The sequence below is a fragment of the Actinia tenebrosa genome, unplaced genomic scaffold (genome assembly GCF_029948245.1).
Source record: "Actinia tenebrosa isolate PJP-AT-01 unplaced genomic scaffold, QUT_ActTen_1.0 PGA_scaffold1__47_contigs__length_23844297, whole genome shotgun sequence".
Lineage (NCBI taxonomy): Eukaryota > Metazoa > Cnidaria > Anthozoa > Actiniaria > Actiniidae > Actinia > Actinia tenebrosa.
In genome coordinates this window covers 9,414,290-9,428,417 of record NW_028292578.1, presented here as the reverse complement: position 1 = coordinate 9,428,417, position 14,128 = coordinate 9,414,290, and the positions used below count along the sequence as shown (strand labels likewise).

The window sequence follows — 14,128 nt, the reverse complement described above, 5'->3', positions numbered from 1 at the left end:
GTCACTTTCAAATCATCGTATATACGTGAGCATGTGATTATTTATTTTGTAGAAATAGCTTTTATTTTTTTATCTATTTTATTTCCAAAATGGACGAACTAGTCACAGATTTGACCTTGGCTTTAGAACGTACTGACGATCCGCAATCGTCTAATTCTGACACAACTATAGGTACGAAAGATTCACCATCGTCGACACCGATTCGCAAACAGATCAAGAAAAGAAGAGGAAGGAAAAGACGGTCAGAGTTTCCTTTGTCGAAAGACTTAGCGATGTTGAGTGAGGAAAGCAATGATTCTGTTGAAGAAGCCTTGAAGGACTACATCGAAAACATAACTATGTATCAGAGTGATTCAGATAATGACGGTGTTTTGGAATCCTGCAAGCGACTATCCATGTATCATAGATTGTCTTCAAAGATGGACCCTTATCCTTTACCAGAAAGACAAGAGGGCGATCAGTTGAACAGTTCCGTCATTGGACTGTCTAAGAAAAGAAGCAAAAGGAACAAAAAGATGAAAAGAACTGCACAACAGTCAAGTTCAGGAACGTTACAACACAGTCAGGAATTTTCACTTAATGGTAAAACGACTAAAGGAACTCATAGTAGACGATCGTTGAAAAGAAAGCTTTCAAACAGAGTTTGTGGAAATGCATGTGGAGAAACATGGACAAGAAAATCTAAATATGAAGAGGGGATTCTTTATGAGAATGACAACGGAGGAAGAAGTAGTGATCTTATGTCTGCAGATATAATGCAATCCAGGCACCCTAGACATCTTAACTTTACTGCACTATCTGTTGAAGATACACCTGTTACTGCTACATGTACATGGGATCAGAATGGACCACAAGATGATGTGATGGCTGGCTCTGACAGCGATACTTCCAGTGGAAATGAAAGTGAAGGGTTTTTCACTAACGATGAAGGTCGCCTTGGTGATGACGAAGGAGAGGAGAGCACTTTTGAACAAGATCCTTGTGTTAATGTCATTCCTTGGTGGGAAAATGACAATCAGAGTATAGATGAGGATGAAAAGTTTCAACATATAGTTGAAGGAGTAATAAGTGAATATGGCATTCAAGCAGAGGCTTCGAAACAAGCAGGAGGTCTGTATAATTTTTAAAATATTTGAGATATAACGCTCCCTGATTGGCTGGATACCATGTTTATATCAGAGGACAGAGATACACCCACTCTAAATCGTTCAAAAACATCTTACAAGAGTAATATGACAGTTGCTTACATCTCTATACTGTGATATGAACACTTTGGCAGATGTAGAGCACTTGAAAAGCAAGAGAAACACTCCACTATACCTCATGTTCCTAAGCTTGCTTCTCTCATGCTCTACAGCTTCCAGTGTACAGAGACATGTGCATACATTTTATCTTCCTTAAAAACAGTTACCAAGCGTATTTATATTGCAGTACAGAGACATGCACCCACTTTTTATGACATTCCTTAAATATATATTTGAAGTTGACTGAAACATTTCTCGATCACAATAAATTAGCTTTCATTATCCTAGCTCCCCTACACAGTACATCCGACTGCTGTTGGTGTAATACTGCAGTGCTCTTGCATGGTAATAACCACTCTTTTCATTGCTATCAAGACTATGTACTCTAATGACTTGATTGATTAATAATTTAAGGTCCATTAGAGCCACTCTCTGTGTAATAGGTGATTGATTGACAGTAGCAATGAAAACAGTGTTAAGAAGTTGCTACACTTTACTAAACTGAACAAAAAGGGCATGGAAATGATGACACAAAGTATGAAAAATAGATTTATTCACCTGTCAATGCTAGTCTAGACTTGCCCAAGGTGGACCTCTCTTGTCTCCTGAGGAGTTTTTTGGTCAAGCAGAGGGTGGCAAACTTCAATTGTCTAATGCTACAATCTTGGTCAAAAATGTTGAGAAATTTTTGGTTTTGATGGTATTTTCATGAAAAACATGAGAAATTCCCCTTAAAACGACCCCCTCCCCCCCTAAACAATGTTGTTTTGAGGGATACAGGGCTGCTTTACCTACTGGGACCAACATCGTTCTGGGGGAGAGGGGGTACAGACAATATTTTTTTAATAAGCGAAATTCTACTATTTCATGATTGGATGAAAAATTCTCAACTCTTTTTGACCAAGATTGTAGTCCCAAGGGTTGTGCATGTAAATCGTCAGTATTATATTTTGTCCCACAGGAATTGGACATTTTCCTGGAAGCTGCAGTCAATGTCCCCCACCTCTGAAATCTTTTTTCTTTCTTCTCTTTCTCTGGAATCTAATGAATATTAAAATGGGACTAGAACGAATTTTAATTCAGCTGAAACTTTACTGGAATAACTCTTAAAGGTGTAATACTCACTGCTTAAAGATTTTTCCTGATTTTCGGATGGGAAGTATTGAACACTTGATGTAGTTCTGATCCCTATGATAAATTCCTCCATGGTTACATGTAGGCCCCATGTCATAGCATTAATATATCATAGTCCTCATTTATGATTTCAATAATTTTTAAATTGCTTTTATTATATTATTTTGTAGGCTTTCAAGCAAGATTGAATTCTTTAAAATCCATGTGTGAAACAGTATGTATATAGGAAAGTTAGATAAAATGCATATTTTCAGCATTTCTAGTATATATTATGCCACATGCACTGAATGTCTCCATGTAGAATCGTTGTAATTTGCCTTTTTTTTAATTTTTAAAATCCTCATTTAGACATTTAAGTAAATTAAATGAAATTGCTATTTGATCTTTTAGAATAATAAGTTCCTTGTGGAAGCAAAGAGAAAGATCAACAAGTTTCTTCATGATCCCTCAAAAATAGAGTAAGTTTGGATGCTGAATGAATTACAAAATGTCTGTTGCATCATTCATCCCTAAACATAGTGTGTGACATTTTGAAATTATTGTTCTTACCTACAGACTGTCAATTTCACTGAACAACAGGAATGAAAGAGAACAGGTGTGAAATCCACATGTACTTCATGTATAGAGTATGTTCTTCACAATATTATAAATTATTAGAAATAGTGTGGTGACATCGAACTTGGAAAAAATTTTGAAATGCAGATCATAATCTAACCCAAAACCTTCCATTATCTGCTGGGTGCTCTAACCACTGAGTGGTGAGCAAGGTCATTGTGTTAAGACAATAATTTAATAAACTGCGTCACTCATCATGCAGTCACTGTAATGCCATGAAGGCATATGTGTTCACATCAAAACATCAAGTTGTGATTTATCTGTGTTGTCAATGCTCCTAGATTCATCACCTGGCTTCTCTTTATGCACTGCACTGCCGAACTGAGAATTCTGCTCATCGTGGTCATGCCATTCTACTAAAAACAAGGTGACAGTCAGTAATATTATACTGTAATTGAGATGTCATACATCTGCTTTAGGACTTCCGGAATCAAGAGCTTTGGAATAACGTACGATTTGTAATTTTTAGGAACACATGTAAACCTGACAAAGATGCTGTGAACAGCTTTTTTGGCAAAGATGGAAAGTAAGTCTTTATTGTTTATTTTTTCGATATGTGAATTTTCTCATTTCCTACATGTTAACTTTTTGTCAGTTGCTTTCAGTCACTTAGTAAAGTATGATTTTTTGGTTCTTTCCAGAAGGAAAGGATTACAGATGTCAGAAGTCAAAAGAGCAAGAAGAATAGCAACTGAAGGTATAAATTAATAAAATGCTATCAATTTTTGATCAGCAGAAAAAATCTGTGTCTTTACAGGTAAATAAAGGTAACGTTTTTTTCTGAATCAAAATTGGGAGGAATTCCATATGCAAATAATGTCAGCAAAGAAGAAAATATAAAAGTTATGCGAAGGGTGGATAGTGCTATCCGATGGATAAATCTTATCCAGTGGATAAATTTATTGGATAACATCATCGACTTTATCCACCATTTGTACAACCGCACAGTCCTGGTTGGTGAGAGGCAAGAGTTGAGAGTTTAGTGATCTACCTAAGTACAAAGCTAAAGTGAAACAAGGTTTTTTCAAGGTTCTGTTAATCCTACAATTATGTTTATTTCAGGTCCTGTTGGTCAGTTTGCCAGCGCAATACCTGAAAGCAATATTGGTAACCAAATGCTCCGTAGCATGGGTTGGGTTCCTGGTACTGGTTTGGGTCCAGATAAGAGTGGTATTGTAAATCCTATAAATGCAACATTAAGACCAAGAAAACTTGGATTAGGTCATGCATGGCCTTCCTGACCAATACTTTGTAAATATTCTAAAAAAGTTTCAATCCTTTTAGAAAATTTTAAATTTCATTTTATCTGTATTATATTGATAGTGTTCCATGTAGGTAGTGAATGCAAATTATTTTAATGACAAATATGAATTAATCATAAATGACTATCCAAATCATGGAGTAAAAAATAAAAGTATATATATAACATGAACACATTATCTCATCATCTCATTCATCCAAAATTCTAGTTCTACATGTATACATACCTGGTCAACTCTGAAAGTTAATTTTCTTATGCTAGATTCATTAATAAGCCCTTTTATTTTAATAAATTAAGAGGTCTGTATATGACAGCTTGCACCTAGTTGAGGATCTGTGATAATTTGGCTTACAGATAGTCAGAATCTTGATGCCCAACTTCAAAAATTTGAAGATCCTTAGGTTACTACAGATGTAGCTATCACTGGGTGGTTGTGTTGTCATTAGCTTGCTTCTGTGCCACTAGCTGATGTGATCAGAGCAAGAATGTCTTCTGCAATACTTGAACGGTTGGCTCTTGTAACCTGGGTGACAATAAACCTAAGAGTTATCAGGTTAAGTAAAATTAACGGGGGAGGAGGGGATTAGGAACAAGTAAAATAGAAAAGAAATACCTCAATTAAAGTTACATCAGGCCTTCCCTTGAGTTGTTCAACAAGCTGAATAGGGTGTTGCCTAGCAACAGGAACTGTTGCTAAGATACATGTTTTAGGTGATTCAAATAGGTTCTGAACAGCTTGAGCAAATGGTTTGCTAAACAGCTCCATCTTTCCAATCTCATCAACAATAACAATGCAGGGTTTATCTGTCTTGAATGTTAAGAAAAAAAATCAATTTTGAAAAATGTAAATATTTATTGGACAAATAATTCGTTTTAGTATATAGCAAGCCAGTCAATATGCCAATGCTTGCTCAATGACCTGTTGGACATGATGGCTGGCCACACTGGACTGATTAACATATGACAAATTTTAGCGCAGGCCTAAGCCGCATTTGGCTAGACAAGTACCATTTAGGCTGGGTGTCATATTTTCTTGACAAATTTTTTTTAATAGCTAGACTTCACATTCAGTTTGGTCCATAAAATAAGACACCAAAAAACTTGACTAATTTTTCCCCATCTGAAGGTACTTGTGTTCAGCCAATGCAATAACTCATATGTACAAGACAGAATATGGTTTTCTTTCATCCACAAAGAAAAAATAAGAAAATTATATCTTAGGAAGTTTCCATACCTCCCTCTTTCTGGATCAGAATATTCAAAAGGTGGTTGCAAACCATGAGGGTGTATGATACCGTACGACTTACTTTGCTTGCAGATGTGTATACTTTTTGGATGTGCAATGATACTCCTAAAGTAATATGATCTATATAGATAACCTAAATGTCCAAACTAGTGGTGGCTCTTTCTACTTACAGAAGAAGGAACAATTGTTGGTAAAGCCAGTTGCTCAAATGATTTCAAGTCCACCAAATATTTCCCAACCATTGGCCCCTTTTGTTTGCGCCCTGGCCTGTTAATAAAACAGTACATTAATATACTACAAATAAAGCATGTCATGTTTTCACACCGGCTGATATAATGAAGTGGACCCCTTGTCAGTGAGGGAGTTCTCATAAGAAACAACATAAAAGCCCTATCATCATAAGGTGCACTTGGTCCATTCTTCAGTCTACACAAACATTGGAAGTGTTGTTGTGCACCATGCTTTCTCTTCTTATGGTTCTCACTCTTCCTCTATATACCCTTGGTATCGTAACTCTGGCAGGTGGCTAAAGAAAATTGCACATGCTGATTGGTTGAGGACTTCAGACTATTTCTCGATAATCGCCTACACATGGGTGAATATAGGATTGGGTGCTTACTGTTTGTTGATGCATGCCGCTTTCAAAATATGAAATAAATATTAGAAATAAGCTGATGCCTATTTTCTTTCAAATAATCACCTGTGTTATATTAAACAGGCTCAGTGATTATTGGTGAGTATATGATGTACATTTTAAGCTATGATGTGTCTGGCACCTCAGAGTCCCTTTAAATAAATTAGAGGCTAAAGCTAATTTTTCATACTTTTTAACCCTTGCAAGAGGGCCTCTTTCTCCATTCAAGGTAACAACATCGAATCCAAGTCTACCACTGTCTCTATCATTGCGCACTTCCTCTGTGTAGAAACCTTGTGCACTGATTGACTTTTTGTTTAAGAGCTCATAAATTTTCTTGCACAACGTAGTCTTTCCAACTCCTAAAACAAAGACATGAAAATATATGTGTATTGAATGGACCTTTTTAGCTCGGAAATGTTTCCCCATTTTCAGACCATTTGAAATATGCATTTTACTTTATATGGTATCTACGCTAAGATTGCCAAAAAATATCAAATGGAAATTCTTTAGTCTTTTGAAGAGAAGGGATTGTATGAACATCTTGTTTCTTTAGTAGGACTTTGCAAAAAGTACTCATTTTTTTGGTCCGCCAATTAATTTAGACTTCTTTAAATTGTCAGTAAATGCTTGATTTTTGGGTATTTCATACTAGTAACTATAACTAACCTGGAGAGCCAGTCAACAACACATGCCTCTTGGACGCCATTTTGTCATAAGGTATTTCATTGGGTTTCCTGTGTTATCAGTTTTTCACTTCCGCCAGTTCCAGTCTTCCTGGTCCTCGCGCTTCCCATGATGCACATCGATCTTGTTCCTTCGCACGTGTGTAAACAAGATGGTGAGAAGTAAAGCGCTGATATTATGGCAATTTTAACCCGGTAAGTCGGCTTTAAATGCTTCTTTATTTTTTCTGTATGACACCTAAACCTTTTCTTTGTATATAAGTCTGCATTATGAAGTGTTTTCGTCGGTTTGGGTGGAATAAAGATAAAGGAGCATTTTGAATTTGGTTTTCACACCCCTTTAGCTCTCGTACATAATCCCATAATGGCTTACCATAAACCACGAAACGAAACGAAACAATAAAATGCGAAACGAGGATTTCGCATTTTACAGATTTTTAAAATGCGAAACCGTCATTTCGCATTTTACAGATGTGTAAAATGCGAAACGTCAGACTGTAACCTGAGGCCTTGCGATCCCATGTTTAACTGTAAGCTTACTCACGAAATTGGATGAAAACTGTGTAGCTCCATGTCTTAGAAAATTAGAGATTACTTTGAATCTCAGTGGGAAGAACAGTGTAAACTTTCCATGTACCAAAAGCCACAAATTTATAAACTATGTTGAAATACTTCAATTCCTGTTGTTGTGGTGCCATTTTGAATGCACAGGGACCCCAATCAGCTCAAAAAGCTCATTTTGGTCAAACATCAAGCTTAATTTGGTCATGTATTTCTGATTTTCTACTTTAAACTTGCAATTATTTGCATTCAAATGTTTCATATCTGGAATAAAAAATTTCAAGTGCTATTAAATTTGGCCATAATTAAAGCTGTTTTGCACCTGCAGAGGACATTGGTTGGAACATTTCTATGGCGTTTTCCTTTAAAATACTGTAATACCAAGTCAAGGTTGTCATAACTGCAAATGATCAAGAAAAAGCATTTAAAATTAAAGGGATCGTGCACTATGGTGCACATCATTTGGCTAAAATCTTTTTTTTGGTATCTCTTGCATGTTTTTAGTGGTTGCATTTTGGTGTCTTAAAGTGGTGAAATTTTAATCTTATGACTATGAGGGAACACACCATGTCAAGCCTGTGGATTATTGGCATCACTAAGTGACTGAAGTTGTTCCAAATATTGATCACCATCAGAATTGTTTATGGTATATCAATGCACAGCTTTTCTACCTGATGTACCCTTCAGTTTTACAATTTCATTATTATCATCGGCAGTCTGAATTCTGTTTTGAATCTGTCATATTCCTTGAGTAATCCTTAGGGATTGGTGTGTTCTTCCCATAGTCCAACATAAGTGTTGCTTGAGTAAAAGTGCAACAAGAGTTGACATATGGTATTTATCTAAGGCAATTGGCATCTGTTGGGCACCTGTCAGAAAAATACTTGTGATTCTTTTGAAACGCATCACTCAGTCATTTCGAATTGAACTCTTAATGTTATTATTGATATGATTGGATCAAAAATCAGCATGTAAGTTAAGAGAGATTTAGAACATGGAGCGTAGTGGTAATGAGTGAATTAAGTGGGCCAAATTGAAAATCAGTATTCATACATATACTGAAATTGCTCACCCGTTCTAAAAGTGGAATGTATGTACGACACTTGGGTGTACACCTACCCACTTATACTTAAAAATAATAGTCACAGATTAAACTTGGACTCAGATATACCATATGTCACTCTTGCTGTATCCTAGAATAGAGTTTGTATGATAATGATAAACCATGGGGCAGACGTTCATGAAAAATTTGTTAGAATTGATTTGAACAAATATATTGATTAACTAAAAACTGCTAAATATTTTTCATTGTGTCATGGTTTATCACATTCATACAATATCTGTTCTACTGTGTATGACTAGTACAGTAGAAAACCATGCAGTTGAGACATTGAACTTTTGAATTTAAAAACAAATCACTAGAAAAAACCTTGTTATCAATCCAAGACATTAAGTTATTTATCAAGGTCAATTTATTAATTTGATACCAAACCTGAAAAGTTCAATATGTTAACCTTTTCTAACTGATGCTGTATAATAAGGTTTAGAGCTGTTGTTGTCTTCATATTTTGGCCATACCCAGAATGGGTTTCACTTATTTTTTGAAAGACAACACCAATAAGTTTGCCTTGTTTCAGTATCCTGTACTAGTCTTTTACTCCAGCAACACCTATGTCTTTAGAATAGCAATGAAATTTACAGTCCCTGAGGTCATTAGTTCATTCTATTCCAGACCCTTAAGGGTGCCCCTCAACACTTTGTTGGGGGGCACTTTTTCTTAAGGGGAGGGTAGGTTTGAACTTTTGCTCTCAGGGACCTTCATTTAATTACCCTAGGGCCAAAAAAAAGTGAAAAAAGACTTAGTATATATTTTTCAAAATTTTTTACTTTTTTTCACAATTTTTAATTTTTTTACTGCCAATTTGAATTTTTTATATTTTCTTATTGGCAATTGCATTTTTTTTCTTAAAGCCAATTTCTCTGTTTCTTTGCCAATCTGAGAGTCCTTCTTCCTTACGTTGTCCATGATTGCTTGAATTGGCTTGATCCTTGCTTGTAGTTGGCTGTCTTCTTGCTTGTCCAATTTTTCATCTAAGAACCTAGACTTACCTGGGCCTTGAACCTGTACCTTCACCTTACCTCTTGCCCTGTAGCCGGTGCACTTGTACTGTAGACTGTTGATGTGTTTGTTGAAGGTAAAGGTTTGAAAGTTTGTTAAAACATAACGCTTGTAATGCGTGGCATATTAAAATTCTTATAAATAATTAATGTCTTGTTTATTGTCTTTATGAAACAATGGGATAATGAGCAGGACAAAGGAAGGGGATTAGAAGACCGGGTGAAGGTGATACGCACGAGAGTGATCTTCATAAATGCTAAAGAATGTGCAAGAGCTCTAGGCGTGGCTAAAAGTGCAGGGGCAAGTGGGCGTAAAATTTCTATGTTTTTTGGCGGGAAAATTCGCGTCGTTTTAAAGGAGCACGCTTAACGAGATTACAAATAGCGGGATAAATTTTGAAAAGGGAATTGACAAGATAAAACAGGCAAAAGCAGTCAGAAAATATTTAATTTAAATTAATAACCAGCCACGCCCCAATTCTATTGTTTTATGTAGGTTTTGAAACCCAGAGTAAGACCTACATTCTTAAAGCTGGAGGTGGCTTTGATTATCAGCAGGGGAGAGCTGGGCTGAATTCAAAACCCGAGCCAGGTTTTGAATTTGAAATTCAAGACCTGTCCCATTAAAACAATAGAATTGGGGCGTGGCTGGTTATTAAACCAGTTCAAAACTACGGGCTCGGACTTTCATTGAAAGCCCTCGCCCTATGTTTTGAACCTTTATATAAAACCAAGTACAAACTAAATGCATCTAATTGTAAGCCAAAATAAAAATAAAAGGTCAAAAACGGTTGATTAACCTTGTCCAGTTTAATTCCTTGTTTTTTTATAATACTATTTTCGCTCTTCTGTCATTTCTTGACTATAAGGAACTGTCTTGACTTTGACTTTCATTCCTCCATCTGTAAAAGGAATGATAGCTTCAACAAGGTATAACCGCAAATAAAATTACGCGCGGGAAAAATACACGGAAAGATATTTTTTTCATTCGCATGCAGTGCGCAAATAAATATAGTTTTTTATTTCCTCAACTGGAAGCTTAAACTATCAAAACTTGAGGTAGGCAGAGCGTTGTCTTGTTTCAATCCATTACTAGTAATAGGTGAGAGAATACTTTGCGCACTCTTGTTAATTATGCACATATTCTAAAAAAATCTTTAAAATTATATTCCAAAGTAAACCTATATTAATTCACAGTAAGGTAAAATCTAGAAGACAAAAATAGCTGGGATTATTGAAACAGAAATTTGCGTGATTGTGAAGCAGAACAGTAGGACAGAGATGGATGTATGGAAAATAAATTGGGCATTGAGTGATAAAATATAGGCACAGCCGAGTTATGAAAAACGACAGCATTTCACTTGATTTTGTTAGTTTTATGGTGCTTGCCTATACTCAGTTAAGTCTATAATCCAAGTTACCTTTGTTCCAGATATTAATGGTCCTTAATAATACGGCCTATTTCTTGTACTTATTCTGGGTTCTTTTTCTTGTTCTCGATTCGCCGAATCTACAACATGGCGGACTCAACCAGTTCCAACACACCGAGTCCCTAGAGGAAAGGAATCCGTGAGAACAAAACAAGAAAAACAATGAATATTATTCTCAACTGGGATTTAGAATTTATAAAAGTCTTTTTGAAAAGCGGCGTTATGGGTTACCTTTGTTAGTTCGCACACTCACAGCAATACACAGGAAGCCCAAATTGCGTAAAGTTTATACCTGTTATCCTCTACATTACTCAAGGACTTCAATATTTTCCTTGTGCCCACACATGACACATCAGTTGTCCTATCATATGACTCAGTTTCATTGCAAAAAAGGTAAAAAAAGCATCCAAAATAAGGAAAATGCTAAAAGCGATATACCGCTGACCAAACCTTATTTTCCACCAAAATTGCGACCCCTATAAAATCTTCAATAAAATTCTAATCAAAAATATATCTTCAGAAGCATGTTAAGGCGGTCCATACCTTTCCAATGAAGTGTTTTTTGTTTTGAAAATCTCAATATTTCGATTTAAGAAAATTTGGACCTACCGAAAAAACGCTCATTTTGAGTTTCCAACTTCAAGCGGCTTGTTTTCTACAAAATAAGGCAAAAACTCCAATTATTTTTAGACGCAAATTTAAAGCTCACTTCGTACTTTCTGAAAAGCTTAAAACATTTTGAATGAAAGCTTTATTTCCTCTTTTATTGAGCGTTTTTTAATTGGGTAAGGCGTTTGGGCTACCTGTGGTGAAGTTTTAACAAAGGCAGCAATATATAATAACGATTTTGAAAGTGAAATTGTGCAAGTATTGCACATATTACGTCGTATTTACGATATGTAAGTGATGTTCTTTCAGATACATCTCTTTTTTTCAAGAAATATTAATTTTGAATTTAACAGGAATTTTTGCGTCTTACCACAGGTATCCCGAGTGTTCACAATTATAAGGTTAACAATACCAATGCCTTATTTATTTCAAGTTTTTGAATTTAAACGACTTTCTAGGTAGATGTAATACTCTTGCACATATTACATAGATTTTTAGGGGATTTATAAAAACCGTCTGTATTTTAGCGTGTTGCATTATGTGCGCACTAAAAACATCGTGCGCAAACCATTTACAAAATTACTGACTCACATGTATTTGCTTTTTTACTTTCAAAAAGGGAATAATTTGAAGTAAAACTTAAATAATAAAAATACCTGCTCAATAGCTAACATGCTTCTTGCTTTAATCTTCAAGTATGAAGCCTGAAAACATAGAAAATCAAGTCAATAAGAAAACGTTTTCCCCCCTAAAAGACAAGTAAGAGAGAGTGCAAAAATACCTATATTAAAAGTATTTCAATTATTCTGTATGAATATGTAAGAACATCGTACATTTGGATCAGTTTTGCCAGGAAAATGAACATTAAACACTGCTACCTTAATTTACACTTCACCACAGGAAGCCCAAATGCCTCAACTCGTTAAAAAGCGCTTAATTAGAAAATGAAAATAAGCTTTGATTTAAAATATTATATATTTTTTAGGAAATACCAATGGAGCTTTAAATCTGTGTATAAAAATATTTTGGGTTTTTGCTTTATTTCATAGAAAACAAGCCGCTTGAATTTGGAACCCCTAAATAAGCGTTTTTTGAGTTGGCCAAAATTTTCGTAAATAGAAATATTTAGCTTTTCAAAATATAACACATCTTTTTGAAAAGCTATGAAACGCGTCAACATGGTTCCGAAGTTATTTTCTTGATTACAATTACATTACGAATTTTATAAGGGTGTAAAATTTTGAGGAAAATGGGGTTTGGTCAGCGGTATAGCGTTTTTAGCATTTTCCTCATTTTGGATGCTTTTTAAAATTCGCTTCCAATGAAACTGAACTATTTGATAGATCTATGTAGGCACCATATGTAGGCCTTTAGGAAATTATAAAAACGTTTGGTAATGTAGGGGGAAAACAATTTAAAATATGACCTTCTTTGGGCTTCCTGTACATATTGTCAGGATGATAGAATACCACAGGAAGCCCGCAATTATGCAAAGTATTGAATGAGTCCCGAATGTTTTTTGAGCGAAATCATATTATTGCTAGAATTAACCATGCTACAGATAATTGATTTCAGACAAATATTTTCTGAAGAAACTCCTTTCATTGCTGCAAAGAGAATTGATCGAACTGATTATAAACACCATTCACCATACACTTCGTAATCATTTTTTAAAAGCCGGTAACAGGTCCTAACGTTGCTCTAAACTCTGTCAAAATGTTCACACATACGACTGATCATCTACCTTACCTTTCATCCTTCGTTGCAGAAGCTACACAGCTTGTTTTTTGTATTTTCTTGGCTGTTTTTAGCACTGATTTAATCTTGACTCGATTTTCAAACTAGTTTGACTAACAAATGACACACTCCCTCCTACACAAACACGCGCCCCTTGGGACCCCAATATTTTCGAGTTAAAACTCAATGTACAAATGATTTAGATAATGAAAAAAAAAACGCTCATTGTTGATCCTTTAAAGCTGAATTCCTGATTCACACAACTTCATTGATTTTAGGCATGAAACAAGCCTTTCAACGTGTGTCTTTAATATTTACATTTTTTGAATATTTTAACTTTAAAACAAGACTTTTAAAACGAATAAAAACATACCTGCTAAACAATCCAATTTTGGTTTTCTCGGACAAGGATACGGTGGCCGTGGGGCGAGGACAAGGAGGGTAGCCGAATCGGAGGATATTAGATAGCAGAACCGGAAGCAATTAAGAATCAAATCAATGTACAATCATGATATTGTGAAATAGTTAATACAAACAAACAATACTAGCACAAGTTATATATTTATTATTATATAAATTCATAAATCATCATCATCATCATCAACACAGATGTACAATCATCACGTGCATGTACAACATAGATGTACAATCATCACGTACATGTACACTGAACACAGATGTACAATCATCACGTACATGTACAACACAGATGCACAATCATCACGTGCATGTACAACATAGATGTACAATCATCACGTACATGTACACTGAACACAGATGTACAATCATCACGTGCATGTACAACATAGATGTACAATCATCACGTACATGTACACTGAACACAGATGTACAA

The 14,128-nt window shown here is 35.3% G+C and overlaps 2 protein-coding genes and 1 long non-coding RNA gene across 3 annotated transcripts; 2 read left to right on the top strand and 1 right to left on the bottom strand.

The window, feature by feature from the left end:
* Nucleotides 1-5: 5 nt before the first annotated feature.
* Nucleotides 6-4,425, top strand: LOC116286553 (G patch domain-containing protein 2). The gene is made up of 8 exons (XM_031693112.1): nucleotides 6-1,110; nucleotides 2,549-2,592; nucleotides 2,769-2,836; nucleotides 2,934-2,973; nucleotides 3,275-3,360; nucleotides 3,463-3,519; nucleotides 3,635-3,690; nucleotides 4,056-4,425. The coding sequence occupies exons 1-8, from the start codon at nucleotides 90-92 to the stop codon at nucleotides 4,232-4,234; spliced, it is 1,551 nt and encodes a 516-aa protein (XP_031548972.1). The 5' UTR covers nucleotides 6-89; the 3' UTR covers nucleotides 4,235-4,425.
* LOC116286554 (cancer-related nucleoside-triphosphatase homolog) lies at nucleotides 2,513-9,448 on the bottom strand. The gene is made up of 7 exons (XM_031693113.1): nucleotides 9,399-9,448; nucleotides 7,704-7,781; nucleotides 6,804-6,951; nucleotides 6,325-6,496; nucleotides 5,671-5,767; nucleotides 4,868-5,062; nucleotides 2,513-4,777 (listed from the first exon to the last, which is right to left on the bottom strand). The coding sequence occupies exons 3-7, from the start codon at nucleotides 6,841-6,843 to the stop codon at nucleotides 4,697-4,699; spliced, it is 585 nt and encodes a 194-aa protein (XP_031548973.1). The 5' UTR covers nucleotides 6,844-6,951; nucleotides 7,704-7,781; nucleotides 9,399-9,448; the 3' UTR covers nucleotides 2,513-4,696.
* On the top strand, nucleotides 6,951-7,853 carry LOC116286555 (uncharacterized). The gene is made up of 2 exons (XR_004195969.1): nucleotides 6,951-7,015; nucleotides 7,710-7,853. It is a non-coding gene; the product is annotated as an uncharacterized LOC116286555 (long non-coding RNA).
* Nucleotides 9,449-14,128: the final 4,680 nt, after the last annotated feature.

Bases quoted from the DNA above. Each gene is read 5' to 3' on its own strand.
- LOC116286553 (XM_031693112.1), top strand. From the start codon at position 90: ATGGACGAACTAGTCACAGATTTGACCTTGGCTTTAGAACGTACTGAC. The intron at 3,361-3,462 runs GTGACAGTCAGT...TGTAATTTTTAG, and splicing joins GCCATTCTACTAAAAACAAG to GAACACATGTAAACCTGACA. The intron at 3,520-3,634 runs GTAAGTCTTTAT...GGTTCTTTCCAG, and splicing joins TTTTTTGGCAAAGATGGAAA to AAGGAAAGGATTACAGATGT.
- LOC116286554 (XM_031693113.1), bottom strand. From the start codon at position 6,843: ATGGCGTCCAAGAGGCATGTGTTGTTGACTGGCTCTCCAG. The intron at 6,497-6,803 runs GTTAGTTATAGT...TCTTTGTTTTAG, and splicing joins GTTGTTGACTGGCTCTCCAG to GAGTTGGAAAGACTACGTTG. The intron at 5,063-5,670 runs GTAAGTAGAAAG...TTAACATTCAAG, and splicing joins CAACAATTGTTCCTTCTTCT to ACAGATAAACCCTGCATTGT.